General features: G+C 41.0%; 1 protein-coding gene across 1 annotated transcript in view; it reads left to right on the top strand.

Annotated features, from left to right (window-relative positions):
* Window positions 1–17,690, top strand: part of PTPRQ (protein tyrosine phosphatase receptor type Q) — a 1,724,016-nt gene that overhangs the window by 676,317 nt on the left and 1,030,009 nt on the right. Inside the window, exon 27 of the mRNA XM_085652983.1 lies at window positions 2,717–2,889. Coding sequence (XP_085509109.1) covers window positions 2,717–2,889 — 173 coding nt within the window. The remainder of the gene's footprint in view (window positions 1–2,716; window positions 2,890–17,690) is intronic.

The raw sequence follows: 17,690 nt of genomic DNA, 5'->3' as shown, positions 1-17,690 counted from the left end.
TTGCAAGGGGCGTATAGATTAGCGATGTTATGGATATTTAGATAGCCCTGTCTCCCCATGGATAAAGATAGATATGACATTTGTACATAGTATGAAACGAAATCTTGTACATGATGTTCAGGGCGTTGTTATAATGTTGTGCAAAGCAAGACGTGTAAACAAGTTTAGTTTCAGGGAAACGAATCCAACATTTTTGTGCACACAAATATGTGCAAAAGGTCACCGTTGAAAATGTTGTGAGGACAATGTAAGAAATAAGCTGCTTCACTACATGGGTCTAACTTGGAAATATAACACTATTTTGCTCAAGATTTCAGGACAGATGACACTCTTCATTGTCAGTGGCTGAGAAGTCTGTTGTACACTTTCACTTTACCTCTGTCTTTCTTCAGAGTTGTCAATTAAAGCATAGGTCATTCTCATTGCCAGTTTTTGGACATTAATGCCATTGTTTCCTCTTCTCAGGCAGATGTCAGTAAAATGAGTTATTCATAGCAAACTATCTCATGCCTCTGAGAATCCCTCTCCTTCCAGCCACCTCTCAGGAGATTTTACCGTCCTGTGGGTGCATGAAAACTGGTGTCAGCAAAAAGGGGTTTGTATTTGGGACTGCGATAAAACCTTGAATTTTGACTTTCTGGTACAATTTGTTTTTAATTGATTTTGCAGTTGCAACTTCATGGTTAAGCGGGCTGCTATCAAAGCCTTACTCTCAAAGTCCTCTTCTTGACATCTATTACTTCTGCCACATGTTTTGAAGAATTGGATTCTTAGAGTTGTTTTCCACCATATTTTAAAACATTTTCAGATGAGATGGTACTCATATTGAGGCTGAAGTTTGAATGTGTGATAAGTACGATCTAAACAGAATTTGTATCAGACAATTACTCTTCATTCTTTTCTATGGATTCAAGATCTCCAGAGAAGCAGATTATGTACACACTAAGTGTACACAGTGCTATGTCTATTTATGCCAGGAGAACAGCAGATTTCCAATGCTGTAATTGTTGGACTTGGCCCTCTTGACCTATTTTCCATAAAATGTCGAAATTCATTACTCCGGTTCTATTGATTTGTGTTATTTTGGTGTCAAGTACTTTAATAAAATGTACTCTTTTTTTAATTGGTTTGGGATTTGTCTTTTGTTGTGTTTTTACTTTATTACTGTTTGTGTGCTGCATAAATACTTAACACATTGTCTTTAAGCAAAGCCTGACTACTTTTGTGCCAAGCCATCAGAGGGTTAAGCACAAGTTAATTTTGTGACTTTTGTGGTTCACTCTTACGGGGATTGTGGTTGTTGCTTGAACAGGTTTAACTTCCCATTCATCCAACAACCTAATTTCTTACAGTAATTTTAGGTTTGTGCATTTTGGTTCTGCAAGAAGGGGATTGAACCCTAGAGTTTGCTCTCTTAGGCTTCATGAGCAGAGCGTAAGGGGCATCTGAGGTCGAAATCAACAAGACAGCTTCCTAGTCAGTTCCTGCTACCTTTATTCCACATTAAAGATTGCATTTAAACTCAGGAAATTATTTATATTTTGGTTTCAAAAGTTATGCTTTCATGTTTTTAAATTTGTTGAACAAATGTGTGTGAGTAAAAATGTAGTTATGGTCCTGCTTCAAACTTGACTCAAATACACTGTTTTATTAACATGTATCATAGTCAGCAGCCATTTTCTGTTGGCTTAGGTAGTTACTCATTAAGTAAGAAAGGGGTAACAGGAAGTAATGATTAGAATACTTACTGGTATTCTTCTTTATTCATTAGACCATCTTCCTCCTCCCATTCCTTGAGATCGTCTCCCCCCTGATTTAATGGCCTTTGACCATTTGGGAGGAACTTGAGATTACAGGAAGGCTTTGGAGCATCAGGCAGAATAATGGATGATGGGTAAGGGACGATTCAATCTTAGTAGATAGGGAAGGCTAAACAAATGCCTGTCATGGAGGGATACTTTCCTCATAGAGCAAGGAAAGGGACATGGAAGATGGCCTCAGGAGTAATGTGGATTACTTGTAGGTAATCAAGTCATTAAGTTTAGCACTGACATTTCACCCTACAATGCAAATAGTGTTAGTGTGAATTTGAGCTATGGGTACACCCAGGCTAGCCAGATGACTCTATGTCAATTGGACGCTAAAGGCATGGCTATCATCTGCTTTATGAGTGTGCCTCTCAGGTAGTGCTAGTGTTAAGCTAGCCGCACTACGCATTTATGGGACTTATAGTTTCACTTTCTCCAAAATATAGTGTGGCTCTGTCACTGCATGGGTAATAAAGATGTCTGTTAAACCAAGGTTAACCGAGAGTCACACTCATGTTGGGTCCAGTCGTCAGGTATGGTATGCGAGTCTTGAACTTTCATTTATCAAATGATTACAATGTAGGAGTTGTGATCTTGGTTCACTGTGGCACACCTGATAACAATAATTTGCAAAAGTAAAGCAAAGAACTGGAAAGCCATGTCTCAGTAACATTTAGTCTTTTGGTGTTATTCTTTTTTGCACTGTTTGTATATCTGAAATATGGCTTGTACGATAGCATAGATTTAATTTGAGAACCAGTTATTGTCATTTAATGCTTACTAGATACTTGTGTACTGTTCTTTAAATACTTATGAAGATATTTGTGAATTATTTCTGAACATAGTACAAACGTTAGAGAACTTAGATTTCAGATCAAAAGATTAATATTCAACTCTTTCTTCCCAAGCTCCAAGCTCTGTGTCTGATTTAAAAGTGAAGCAAACAGAAGCCAACTTCATAGTCATTGAGTGGAGAAGACCCCAGCAGCCAAACGGAATCATCACTCAATACCGGGTGAAAGCATCTGTCACAGAGACAGGAGCCGCCATTGAAAACACAATTCTCACAGATGCAGCCAAGGTACTGGGAATCCTCTTGTAACATCCTGTTTGTTCCTCTTCTAAACAGCCGGTGATGAGTTTCCCACCGCATCTCCTTGCGCATTAGTTCGGCTTTAGGAGTACTTCTTCAACTCTTGCTGGTTCCACCTCTGAGAAGTGGGTGAAGCTTTGAATTGCTTCCTGCAGACCTCAGCGGTGTATAATGGCGAAGGGATGTGGGGGTGGTAATTATGGGAGGTGCCATCGGGGCTGTATATCTCTCTTTACTCCCAATCAAGTCCTGTTTTCTTTGCTTTTTTTGTGGATTGCAGCAACCTTAAGTCCAAAATCATAATCTTGCCGAGTTCCAAAGTTATCTCATGTTTGGGGTATGCAGTTTATCTAGCGTTTTTTTAACTTTACATTCTGGTACTTGCTGATTCAGTTTACCAATCTGGAGAAGGACCACATGTACCAGGTATAAAAAAAACAAGCACTGGCAAAGCTAATAGGTCTCCCCTATTCAAGAGCTATTGCTTTTTGCAATGTGTTTTAGCCATGTCATACACCAGCATGACTGCTATTCAGCATGGCTAAAAGTTAGTGATGTAGAAGAGAGTTGTATGGAGTACAGTGGTATACAGTATAGTAGAGTGGCCTAGAGTGTTGTGGAGTGGAGTGGCATAACATGGAGTGGTGTAAAGTGTCATTGAGTGGAGTGGCGTAGACTGTCGCAGAGTGGAGTGGTGTCGAATGGCGTGTCGTAGAGTGGAGTGGTGTCGATTGGAGTGTCATATAGTGTCGTAGAGTGTAGTGGCCTAGAGTGGAGTGGAGTAGGGTGTCGTAGAGTTGAGTGGCATAGACTGTCGCAGAGTGGAGTGGCGTTGAATGGAGTGTCGTAAAGTGGAGTGGCATGAAGTGGTTTAGAGTGGAGTGTTGTAGAGTATTGTAGAGTGTAGTGGCCAGAGTGGAGTGGCATAGACACATGCTCTGGATGATGAAAACATGTGAAAATGTTGTATTGAACATTTATAGCAGCAGGTTCTAATCCGCCACTGGATGAAAGGGATACCTACCAGTTGATAGTGGGCCTGAGTCTATAACGTGAGTGTAACAGAGCCACCACAAGGCAACTTTATTTCTCGATGCATGGGCCTATTAAAACAAATGAGTATCTGTCATCTGCATACGCGAATTACAGCAGAGATTGGTTAATAAAGATTACAAAGGTTATGACAAGCAACTGTTTTACGAGGCATACTAGTGCCTTTGTCCACATTACACATGTGATTCTGTGCACTGGTGATGCTATTCATTTATGCCTGGGCTTGTGGGAGATGGGTGCTAGAGCTGCCAAGCCTCTACCCCCTGCAGTGCAATAATGCCTTTTATGGAGCCCATGGGTCAAAAGCTGAATGACCAGCTTAAAATGAGTACTAATGACCTGCAACAAAGGTGATTCCACTGAAAAGCAGCTGAGTGTCTGTTGACTGCAACGTAACAATTTCTGATGAGAGAGTTGCATATTACTTACTAAAGAAGTGGAAGGGCAGCGTTCCAACCAAGTGGATATTCCATGCCCAGGCAGAGTTGTTGCGAGCTGAGGGCAAGTATGACCCGGATGCCTCATTCTTTGTGACAGTCAATATGGCCAGTCAGGAAAATCCAAAGGTATGTCTGGGACACATACTACAAGCATGACACAGAGACTAGCATAGGTTGAAACTCCAGCACGGAGACTACAGCACGTATGATCCGAAAACTGTTGCTGACAGAGCTGCAGACTTTGGAACTGTGGAGCCAGGTTTAAGTCTCAGCATCGACTCAATATCCTGTGATTTTGGACGAATCACTTAATCTCCCGTGCCTAAAACACATGAATGTGAACTTGTGTAATGTAACTGGTGCTCATGGAAAGCGCTCCATTACATTCTGGTCAGGTCAGATTGGGTTGCGTTTGTGCTATATAAACATTCTAACAAAAAAAGGAAGAAATAGTATCTAAATCACAGGACGAGCAGCAGATGGACACTAATTAAGATAAATCAATCTGTACTTCGTCCATGAGCAACAGAAAGAAAAGCAGCGAGGCCTCGCACTTGCTGCAGAATTAGAAAACAGCAAAGAAGAGTGACAATAATGCCATCAAATGGTAAGCTATGGGCGGGCTACTAGATGTCCCTTTTTCGAGTTCTTTTTTTTAGACACATAGACACACTGCCTTCAGGCTCGACCTAAAAACCATGCCTGGATGGGCCACTTGACAGCGGATAGGTTGAGGGTTCTACATGTTTTAATAATGTAAATGTGATACATACTAAATAGAGATGCATGAAAAGCATCGTAAAACAAGATACAGCATATGGCTCCATGGTATAAATTACCTCCAAACAGATCTGTTTATTTATTTATTTATGAGCTACCATAGTCTGTGACTTAAAGGCCTTTATTTATAGAACCTGAAAGGAAAACTACAAGTGACAAAATTCAGATTGCTGCTGGATTAAATCCTGGGACTGGCTAAGGCTGACCTGGGTCAGTTTATCCCATTTATTTTATTTATCCCCCCACTGGTGTGTAAAGAAAATCATACATGCTGCTATCTAAAGGCCATGTCCATCCTACCCATCCGTGTCTAATACAAAACTATGCACAATTTAAAAAATAAGTAAATACTCATTTCATGGTTGTACCAAACAATGGCAGCAGAAGAACTGACAATCAAAACACCCAAAACATATAATATAGGCCATTGGGAGAAAGCATAATCCATTTCTGGAACCCAAACATTTACATTGTGCATTTTGACTAGTTAGTCCCCTGTAAGCAGGTACAAATACCATTAACTTTTTATATCAATTTCGTTGGGTGATCTGTATTGAGTATGTTGGTCTTCTCTATGCCATTTGTCTCTAATTTTCCTCGCATATCAATGGATGCCGTGTTTGTGTGAAGCCTCTGTGGTCTCCTTCAGGTCTGTGGATTGAGTGTATGGTGTAAAGAATGGATAGCTGGTTTTTCGAGTTTTTAAGTTAATAGTAATTACAATTAAAGTTTGCAAAATGTTTAGTTAACTTTATGGTGAATATGGGGTTTATCTTTTCGCTTTTACTTACAGAGTATGGTCTTAATAACTAACCATACAGGCCACAAATATTAAGTGTTACAATTGCCTTGAGATATTTTGACAGATATGCAGGTTCTATTTTAAATGTATGTCTACTGTCAAGATTAATACCACGTAGTATTAATATAGTTTTTGCTAAAATGAATAGATTTTTGGTGTTAATGTAAAATATGTTTAGTAGTGGTGTAATATAATGAGTTGATATAGCGAATATAACTTTTAACGTCTAACTAATGATTCATACAGTCTGTTAATTGTGTTATAGACATCTAAAATTTCTGATACTGTTACTAAAAGATGTTAGCAGTAGAAAGTGTTTTGACTTATGCTGTACTGTTACACATGGTTCACACAAATATTTTGGTGAAATAATTTTGTGTCTTTTGAAAGCCTGTCTGCTTTTAAAAGAAAGTAAGTACACGTCCACGCATATGTTCAAAGTATGATACTATTTAAGATTTTGTGCACCTCCTTACATTTTTTTTCTCAAAATGTTTATCACCCCGGCACGGCTCTCTAGTCAGATAAGCAGTCGTATTCTGATTCAAGAAAGTGAAACTGAAAGTACTTCATGGGAGTGGCATTGTATCTGTATGCGTCTTTTGACCTAATGCACTAGGATCAAAATACCATACCACTGTCTTTTGTAGCTGCCTGGGAATGCGCCGTGTATTTCACATTTTCTAATGCAAATGTCGGCATGTTTCACTTCACACCCTGTTTGGTGTAATGTCTGTTTGATGTATGGGTGCTTGAACTGTGCCTGACCAACAGCATATAGTGGCGCTTGTGGACATTTTGTTGTGGAAAAACGTGCACAAATGTTCCCCTGTTCTTATTAGGATGTATTTTAAGTTGTTGTTGTGGACTTGTATATCGTTCATATGCATGAGCGTGAGACCAGCGAAATCCCAAGGTGAACACAATTGATCTGCTTTTATCATGGTAACAGTGACGTTTTTAGACTTTGCATAGACTGTAAAGTGCATAGTGAATGGATGCGTAGTTCAACAATTTGATTTCGTAGGTCATAGTTGTATTCTGAATTTAAAATGCACTAGGAGGTGCAACAATGTCCAGTATTATATGGATGTATATACTGACACTCTAGAATGTTTCCGGAGTATATATATTCCTTGGGTATAAATGTATAAGAGAGCGAATGCTGATGGATCTGTGTGTGTGTGTGTGCGCGCATGTGCGTGTGTGTGTGAATAATGTGGGGATTGTATGTCACAATATTGAGGTCAAGATTATCAACCTTCATTGACTCCACTTAAATCACTTACCTACATATCAATGAGCCTGATATGAAGTTCTTTGGTCGTTTCTGGACCCGTTGTTGCATCAGACTCTTGATACCTTCGTCTGTCCCAAAAGTGGTTTTGGATCTTCTTCTACTTGAGTCCCACCTTCCCCTTTGCTGCTCAGGGTACCATTCCCCTTCTGTGGTCCTTTCCTCTTTCCAGTAAATCTTGGATTTGTGGTGCCCTCGCTTCTGACGCTCATGTATCAATGGCCGCTTCTTCCCTTTTCCGTTTAAACACCGGCAACAGCATTAGCTGCCCTCCTCTCCCAGGGATTGTGAATTTGTTTATTGTCATTGTTGACTGGAGAGGGGGGAAACTTCGGAAACCATCTTGGTGGGGTAATTTCCTTTTATAGGTTGCCAAGTTCTTGAGGAATTTTTTTTACTTTGGAGTGATAAACGAAGAAATAAGTTGTTTTTCTTATCCTGGAAGAGTAGAGTAGTTAAAATGTTCTTTTTCGTAAATGAAAAGTGTTGGGAAATATATGTGAAACTCTCTAAATTTTAAGGTCCTCCAAGGTCCTCTAAGTTCTTAGAGGGGCTCTGAATTACAAATATGGAAATCATTTGCCTAGGTTTTGCTTCCATTATCTCTTTCGAGTGTGTGGTGCAAAATGCAGAGGAGTAAGAGGTATTGTTATTTCTGTCGCATATTGTTTCCATGTAGCATTGCTCTTTGAATCGTTTAAAAATAATTATGCCCTCAAAAATAAACTGTTCTCAGGTACATTTTCATTTTCTGCCTTTAAAAAAATTATTTTAATAGAACTCTCAATGAAAGTTCTTAGCTCTAATACTTTTGGAGAAGGGGAAATATTTTTAGTAAAAATGAATGATGCTTTAGTTTACTTAGATGGTTTTCTGCAATGAAAGAAGCTCTTTAGGTGTGCATGTAAAACCAATATTCATAACGTTCAATAAAACATATAGGGCCAGATGTACGACCGTGGAAATAGCGCCTCACAAATTGCGAGTTATTAGCGACTCACAATTTGCTAGGCGCTATTTCCAATGTACAACAGTGTATTTCACACTGTTAGCGATTCCTAATGGGGTCGCAAATTGAGAGGCTCATGTATATTAATGAGCCTCTCGCAATTTGCGACCCCATTGGTAATGGCAGGCTCTCCCAGGTATGGTGGCCTGCTGGACTCAGCAGACCACCATGTCTGGGACTGCTTTTATATAAAGCATTTTTGTTTAATGCCGCCCGTTTTCCCCCTCTCATTCGTGCCTTCTTCGACGCAGCACTTCCGTTTCTAATGCAATAGGTCTCGTGTTGCATTTTAAATGCTTGTTTTGTCCTGGGATTGGCTGGGTGATTTCGAACTCTATTTTGCCTGACCTGTCCAGACGGCTATCTTACGCATGCGTCAACTCTCTTTTACAACTGTTACATTTGAGCACGTTTTGTCAGAAGGTCTGATTAACTGGCATAGAGATTTACTGTGGGAGCAGTCATGGCGTTGTGTGCCCTCTGGTGCTGTGCCGTAGTGCGGAAACCCTCCGCGTGCCACCGGCCGCCGCTTATATCAGAGGCTTCGTGCTCCTCAGACTCACCGAGCCCACAGAGAGGCCTCCTCCGCCAGCCTGTGCTGGGTCCGAACACCTCTCACAGTCCAGGTGAGGCCCGGGAAGGGGTGTCGCCCACTGTGGAAGGAGAGGTCAATGACAGGTGAGGTTCTCACTGGTGCGTATGAAGCATGGGAGGGAGAAGGAGATGGTGGCTGTTCAGCGTGGGATGTAGAAAGGATTGCTGAGGTCCTAGCCTAACCTTATGAGGCTACAGCACTATGGGCCTGGGGTACTAGTGTATTTGGGTGAAAGAACCTGCCAATGAACTAACAGCAGCGTGGCATTGCTGATCCAATAATTCAATCACTCCTGCCTGTTTGGACTACAAATTGTAGATTTATGGGACTTGTAGTTTTTACCTTCAAAATTGAAAGTGTGGCGTGAAGAATAAATACCCGTTGCAAAGTACTGTCTGTTGTCCAAAAAGGAAGGACATGTAAGAAGTATCACACGTGCCGTGGTGCCTTTGCAGCTTCTAGTCAGGTGGAGGTTACTAGGTAGTAGTAGGGGCACTAAGACATGCTGCAGTGGGTAGGGAGGCCTGACTTCCTAAACCGGATAAATATTACACGGGGAGCATTCTAAAGATAATGACACTGAAAGTTCGTGGACGAGGTCAGTGTCATCGAGGGCAGGCAGTAGGAATACTGCAAGTGGTTCTTTGGAACCATTCCAGAAAGGGCAGACTGCATGAGATGGGTGTGGCGCTTTGGCTTTCTGACCAGTTGTTATATTGCATGTTTTTTTTTCGGTACCACAATTAATTGCCGATATTTTCCGGACTTATTGGTGATTAAATTCTTGTCAGGCTGCTGTCTGGTATTGTGGGTTTACAAAAAAGATGAAGGCCCCTTGGAGCCATAATGCGCAGGCAGAAGCAGGGGAAAGCAAAACGCAGCGGAATCGGGGTCCCTGCCTGCTGGGTGTGGCTTCTTTACGTTCTGAAGCGCTGTTAGGTCGCAACTGAGCTTTGTGATTCGAACATCGGTCGTGCCACTGTGGTGATTGTCTGAAAAGATATACAGTTTGTTAAAACGTTTGTTTTCATTAATGTACTTGGGGGCATATTTATAATAACTGACGCATCCCTGCATATCAGCAGGGATGCGCCAGTTATTTTGCACCCCAGCTCCGCCATCATGGATGCGCCGCATTTATAATGCGGCGCACCATGGGGCAAAAACGGCACAGATGCGTCACGCATCTGTGCCGTAAAAGTGACGCATTGCTGGAGTTGTGTCGCAAGCGCGACGCAGCTCCAGCAATGCTCTGGGGGGCCCTATCTGCACAATGCTGCGTCAATCCTTACGCCTGCTTCAAGCAGGCGCAGGGTTTTGACGTAGCATGGGCTTTAAAGTGACTGAGTGAAATCTTGTAGATTTCACTCAGCCACTTTTAGGAGGCGTTCCTGCGCCGGAACGCCCCCACCTGCCCTGGAACGCCTATATGTGGCGCAGGGCTTTACAACGTGACGCATCTCCCAGATGAGTCACGTTGTAAATACCCCGCACCATGGCGCAGGATTTGCGCCGCTGCTGCATCACAAAAGTGACGCAACAGCGGCGTAAATGAGGCGGAAGTCAAACATAAATCTGCCCCCAGGTGTGTAGAGCTGAGCGACTACGGTCAGGTATAGGGCAGGGAACAATGATTTGACATGCATGGGTCTCAGCGTTCATCACAATATGGATCCTCTCTCCTACTCGCCAACACACCTTCAATCATACTGGCACATCACATTTATACTAAACACGTTACCAGCCTTGTTGCATACAGATACAGCAATTAAAATCAAATCGGCATCTATGATCCAAGACCAACAAAACCAGAGATGTCGGTTATCAAAGTTAGCTTCATACAAATATAGGATACTCATCGCATTAATGGTCCAAAATGTATAAGCAATAGATGCTTAAGTTTAAATAACCTACATCAAATAAACACAGTCTACTGTATAATATTACACGATCAGAGAATAGTTTTGTATACAACACATATAATATTCAGCGGGTCCAGTTAGCTTTATAAATCCACTTCCACGATCTTTGGGTCCACTTCTTGGTAAGAGGTCCCTGGGACCACTGCCTGCCCTCAAAAAATATTTTCCCCTGCATTAGCAAAGGGGAAGGGGTACCCTGGGGACCCCTTCCTTTTTGCGAGTGCATTACCACCCTCTTGAACAGGGTGGTAATTTGCGAGTGTTTTGCGCCCGCAATTGTGTACGCAAAACATTCTTACATAGTGTTGTGCTCGCTATTCCTAATAGCAAGTCACAAAACCCTATTTTGTGGGTCGCAAAAAATTGCGACTCGTGAAATAGGGTTTTTGCATCCCCCATGCTGTTTTTGAATGCGCAAATGGGTTCGCAAACCTGTTTGCGCATGCAAAAATGGTCGTACATCTGGCCTCTAGTGGTAGCTGGGTAGGAACAGATCTACTTACCACGAGTCAGCAACATTGATTCATTTTATGCAGCTGATAAATATTTTACATTTCCCCTAATGTGTACAGTTATTGACTTTTCTCGAGGTGTGAGAAATTTTTAATTGACTGGTATTTGCTGTACACACGCAGTATCTGTACAATTTGTTTTGGGGGGGGGGATAAGCATGCCTATGGGCAGGTCAGGAGAATGTCCCCATCCCCAGGGGACCAGCGCGACCCAGAACAAGCAGAATGGTAACAGCGGGACTTCTTCAAAACCCCTCTGCGGCTGTCACCATTCAGTTCAAGGCATTAATGGATTGATGCTGCTCCATGCAAAAACATGATACTGTTACTTATGTAGTAGTATCCTTAAAAAGATTCCTGAGGCAATTAAAGGTTACTAGAACAATCTTAGATTGCAGCATCCATGATGCCTGGCTTTCTGTTGCCTGCCTACCCAGGGTTTTCCTGAGTGTGCAATGTAGCATTTTATTGATCACTTTAAAAACCTTGTAACACATTTAGATTTCTTTCTTTTTTAACCTAAGTTCAAAGTGAAGATTTATCTACAATTTACACGTCAGTTCACCACGATGGGTTTCTAATATTCCTGTATTTTAACAAATCACTTCCTTTACATTAAGCATACTCTATGAATGGTAAAAGGAGGTCAGTGGCTCGGTCAGTTACGTGCACTATAGTATGTTGACCATATACACTGAGGGTCAGTCCTAATGGTGCTACAATTCAATTAAATTCAACTTGGTTTTTGTACAGTACATACCAACATTGACAAGCTTCCCAGCGCTACTTCAGACCAAGACAGCACAAGTGACCTATATAAAATAGGTATATGTTCAATAGTTTCCTGAACTTTACTTCTGACTGTTCCAATTTCAGGGATAGAGGTAAGCCATTCCACATTTTTGGTACACATTTGGAAAAAGAGCGGCCCTTGAATCTTGCTCTCCTGATCACAGGGACCTTAAAAGTCTGTAAGAAAGTGACCAAAGTGCTCGTGTGGAGGATCAACCTTGAAATAATGCTGCCCAGTCTCACATATGGCAGCAGAGCGCTCTACGGCAAGGACTCCAAACTTTTAAATAATGCTATTACCAAAGTTTTTTAATTTCTGTTTTGGCTCCCCACCAATGTATCACCTGCACAAATTAGATTGGAATTTGGTATATTGAACCAGCAAATTGCAAGGATGGGTCAATATATAAAAGTATAGAAACGAATACGATCTAATACCTTAAATCCAATGTGTTGCTTACTCTGGCAGGAGATACAGCAGAATCAAAAGCTACAATTTTGGAAGTATTTACAAATTGCACTGAAGGAGTTATTGGCACACAAAGTTTGGGAAAGGGCTATAACACCAGCATCCTTCAAAAAGACAATTAACAGAATACTAAAATGATTGTCACTGTTGAAAGATAAAGAGCTACTTACTAAAAGAGCACATGCATGAATGGTCATAAATGAGTACAAGATGCTTAAATCGCAGCCTTATTTAGAGATACCTTGATCTGCAAAATTAAAAAAATGTATTTATTAAAGCAAGATTTGGCCATCTCCCAGGATAAACGCATGCAATGCCATGGCTGCGACCATCCAAGCCGGCTCCTTGTAGACTGTGCAATCAATGGGAAGAGAATATGATCCACTTAGGTTGTATATGTCCAGAAATGAAGAAAGAAAGAAGGAGATGTTTAACAAACTATTTTAACATACGAGGAGTACGAACTTCTAGTCAAGCTCTGGTTATTTGTTTTAAGCCGACTGACATAATCATGAATGCGAATTTTACTAATTTTTGGATTTTAACAAAAGAAAAACTGGAAGCCTTTGACTTGAGCATAGTACATTTGGTAGTTTAAATCAGTTAATATAGAAATCTAATAGCGCAGGACAATTTGCAAATAAAGTATGATTTTATGAAAATAAAAGTAAAAGAATGGTGGATTTGTAATATAGAGGAATTACATTTGCCCACAAAATGTTGTCTTAGATTTTAGAATTGAGAAACTGTTTTTGCTGTGGCTGTGTAATTGATGATTTTATATTGTATGATTTTAATTAAGCAATAAAGTTTTTGAATTGATTTGAATTGAACTTTGAAATAAATAGAGGGCTGTTGTCATGAATTATCTTGTGGGCTATACACAAGACCTTAAATTGAATCCTCTTTTGAGCAGGCAGCCAGTGTAAGGCTGCCAATGCCGGGCTCGCTGACTGGTATTTAGGTATTTTACATAAAACTGTAGACTACTGTATCTTTGTGATCCGGGAAACACATAGCCATAGTCCTAAAACAGTTGAAGGCCTTTTGAATGCAGATTTGTTGATTGGAACGGACAAAACACATTTTGCTGTCTGCGGATGTTGGATACAGCTCACTGCGCAGGGCACCATTTAAATCATCTTCATTCACAAATAGATAAATGTTAGGAAATGTTTCAAGAAGGGTGGGCATAGACCCACAGCAGGACATGGCATACTGTTGAATTCCATTCACTTGTGCATGGCTGCCTGTACTGTGCAGGTCTGTAAACCATCGAAGAAGGGGTGGGCTTATTTAGCTTTTCTGATCACCCGCCAATAGAATTGGTGCATGTCCTTAGACCATCATGAGTGGCAGCTAAGAAGACATTTAAAATACCTGGGACATGATTCCTTGGACTGACTTTGTCATCTAAGAAGTTGCATAACGCATGGGGACAGCTTATTACTAGGCAACATTCATGGTATGGAATTCAAGTGCAGAAAGCACTTGAAATCTTTACCACCAATGGAAATCTGATATTGAGAATGCTGCCTGTTTTGCATTTTGGCAAAACATATTTTTATAATTTGCCAATGTATGGATGCGGTATGTTATATTTATACTTCTTTGCAGATTCAGAACAAACTGGTGGTTAACTGAGATCCATTGTTAGCACGCCGTCTTCATTTTCTAAAAGATAGCCTAAGTGATGATATGGAACCGAATAGAGTGTTGCGGCCCAAAGCAAAACTCGAATGGGAAGATTTGGAGCTTCCAGTTATATTGTTATTTAAGGGACGTCTCATCAATGAAGAACTAGAGCTGTAACATTCTATTCCTATGAGAAACTTCTGGCACACCTGAATGCCATGTTGCTGGAATAGGAGCTATAGAATTTAAATATTTCCTAATAGAGCATCTGAAGTAAGTGAACAAAATTATGAGTTTCATTTTGTCTTACAAATTCCTGTTAGCACGCTGGAACAGAAAAGTGATGACACATTTTCTACAAATTCTCAGATGTATTCCTCATCTCTTTAGGAAATCTAAGTATAGCACTGGCAGACTAATTGATGAGTTAATTCCCCAGTGGTTTACTCTAGCTTTGGATGAAAACGTGGATTATTAGTGGCGGTTGGTGGTAGTTCATCTCAGGTAATTAGGTTACTATTCTTGTGAGGTCCAGTACAGTTGACAACAGAACACAATAGCAATTTCTCTCCTCATTATTGAAATAGAGAATAATTTAGTGAACAAAATGACACCAAAACAGCACAAATCCTAGAAAGGGAAGCAGAGATGTGAATTTTTAAAGTTTTCAATAAAAATAGAGCCAAAAAGTGCAAATCTCCACCCACGGTCATTTAGTTGTTATTGCCTGGTACCTAGGCACGATTGAAGGCCGCTCGTGATGGAACGTGGATCGAATAGAGAAATCAGGGGTAGTCTCTGAAAAAGAAGTGAAAAATCCTCAGCTGGGTAAGGCAGCAGGCTGTGGCCGAGAAGGGCTCCAAGAGGCCGGATACCCATTGGACTCAGTGAAGCAAAGCTCAAGGCAGGAGAAATTTAAAATTTAAACCAGAGGAAGGTCCCATGCCAGCTGGATACTTTTGGCACCTTCACTCAGTGAAGGTTTCTAACTTTGGACTTATCACTTTTTTGGGCCTCACATTCCTCCAGCAGGGCAAGGCTGCAAGCTGTAGCCAAACAAAGCCACACAAGGCTGGACACCCTCTCAGAGATGTCCCGCTGCAAAGGAAAATCTCTGAGCAGGAGCAACCTGAATCTTTGGTACAGGGCAAAGCACCTTCATCTAATTGACTTGACAGTTTCGTCCCAGTCCAGTAGAGATCTTTGAAGTTAAAAGGTTTCTAAGTCTCAGGTTTTTCAGGATGTTCGGAGGAGTACACTTCAACATAGCCATGGGTCCATGAACTCAGGAACAACACTTTGAGCCAAGACTCATTCCAGTAGAAGCCACCAGCAGTGTCCAGAGCGGGTCCAGTGGGAAATAGTCAGCTGGGCTCTTCAGGAAAATGGCTTCTTGCAGCTGCTGTGTACCTGTAGCTTAACAGGAGGCCAGGAAAGTGACCCTTGAAGTCCACATCTTTGTCCTGAGTACAAGTGGGAGCAGGTCCAGCCCTTCAGGTCTCCTCGCAGGTCTCAACACCAGGTACAGTCCTTCTGTTCTTCCACAGGTTCAGAGTGTTCTGAAGAATGATCCAGGGGTGCCCCATTTGAACTTGACACTGGCATGTGGCTGAGGGATCTGGCCCCTCGATGACCAACTGGGGAAATGTTCCTAGAGGTAACATTAGCCATTTTATCAGCAGTTCTTGTCTGCCTTACATTGCATCTCTCGACCTAAATCCAATATGGCTGAACCCTTCTTCCTCTGTGCAGAGCCTGTGCGCCCACCCAAAGGTGTGGCCAGGAAAATGACCCCCCCCCCCTCCTCTGTGGTCACTGCCAACTAGTTCAGGGGAGCAGCTCCTCTCCCATAAGATTTGTGCCTGCCTGACTGGGGGAACAAAGCATGGTTCTACCCAGGTGTCATCTAACATTTGTTTGTGACAAGGTAGGCCCCTCTGAAGTTAATAAAGTACCTGGGCATGGTGCACATGGTCATTCTGCCTCCCCACACGTAAGCCTTTGTCGCAGTTTTCGTACTTCATCAAGGAGGGTCTATTCAGCTGTCAGGTGGCAGTTGGAGTTCATGTAAATGGGCCTCCAGAGGCTTTAGGCGGGGAAAAGATACCTTTCTAAAAGTGCCGTTTCCTTAGCAGCTATTAGCAATTTGATTTTACAATTAAATTTGATTTTGAATACATAATAAAAAGACTCTTTGAGTTATATTTGTAGCTGTTTCCTAACCTAAATTAACTTTATTGAATGTAATACTGTTACTTAGTTTTTTCCTACGGAGCAGCCAGTCTTGTTGCTTTGGAAATAGCTTTTTGGCCTTTTTCACTGTAAGGACATGTTTAACATTAAACCTTTACATGTCTTACTTTTAACTACCATGCACCACGTCTTATGGGCAGTAAATTCTACTTAGGATTGACTCATTAATAATTAAAAGGAAAGTTCTGCCTCTCAAAAGGTGGTATTTTGATGGGACAAATGTGTAGCTTTAAAACTGCCACAACCAGGCTACAAGGATGAGCCCGCAGTCATGTTTACAATGCCACTGTAGTGGGTGGCACAATGGTTGAGGCAGTCCACTAGTGACGTTTAATTTACAGGCCCTGGGTACACCTTGTAACATATACTGGGGACTTATAATTAAGTTAAATATACTAATAAGGAGTATAATCAATTTTGACTTAATTTAGGCGTCAAAGTACATGCACTGGGCCTGGTTAGCAAAGTTCCAGTGCACAGAGTCAAAAGACTAGCAGCATCAGCCCACAAATGGCAGTAATCATGCAAACAAAGGCATTTCCCCACACTTCCCCACAGTTTTCTAATGAACAACTAGATTGTTAAACATTCTATAACTATGACAAAGTGGATGTGATGTTGCTGAATGAGAGCTGTTCAATTTAAAGACTTTTCTGTGCAACAGTCTGAAGCGAATTCATTTATAGGTGTAAATGAAGATATTAATCTAGCTAGTTAAAATATGTGAGGGCAGGTATAGATCTTTAGTCATTTATGGTATAATATATTTTAAAGGGCAAAAGATTTTAATGGGAGCGATCCCTACCTAAATCCAGTATCCTCTTTACCCATCCACTTCCTCAGGCTATCCGTCCTCTTTCTCTATGCAGGAAGCTATTTGTAGACTGGTCTCGTATTTAAAACGAATACATTTGTATACTCTTGTGTAGTATGACCCTCCAAATGAATTTCTGTGTGGATAGTCATTTTTTTCTTTTTCTCCAATTCCTTTTGTCAGTAGTTGTATCTCTCTGCATGAATGTGTACTGATTTCAAAATTATTTTTATTGTGAGGTAAATAGGTAAATAAATAAAACCTTTTAAAATTTGTATATCCAGCAGAACATTAAGGCTGCTTTTTATAGTATAGTCAAAACTGGCATGGACTGACCAAGACTTGGAACAATAAAAAATATAATACAAAGTGTAATGAATGTTTTCAGACACTCATATATTTCAGTACCTTGTGGT

Source organism: Triturus cristatus, chromosome 4_1 (assembly GCF_964204655.1).
Source record: "Triturus cristatus chromosome 4_1, aTriCri1.1, whole genome shotgun sequence".
Classification (NCBI taxonomy): Eukaryota; Metazoa; Chordata; class Amphibia; order Caudata; family Salamandridae; genus Triturus; species Triturus cristatus.
Note: the sequence above shows the minus strand (reverse complement) of the source record. Positions and strands in the feature narration are given on the sequence as shown.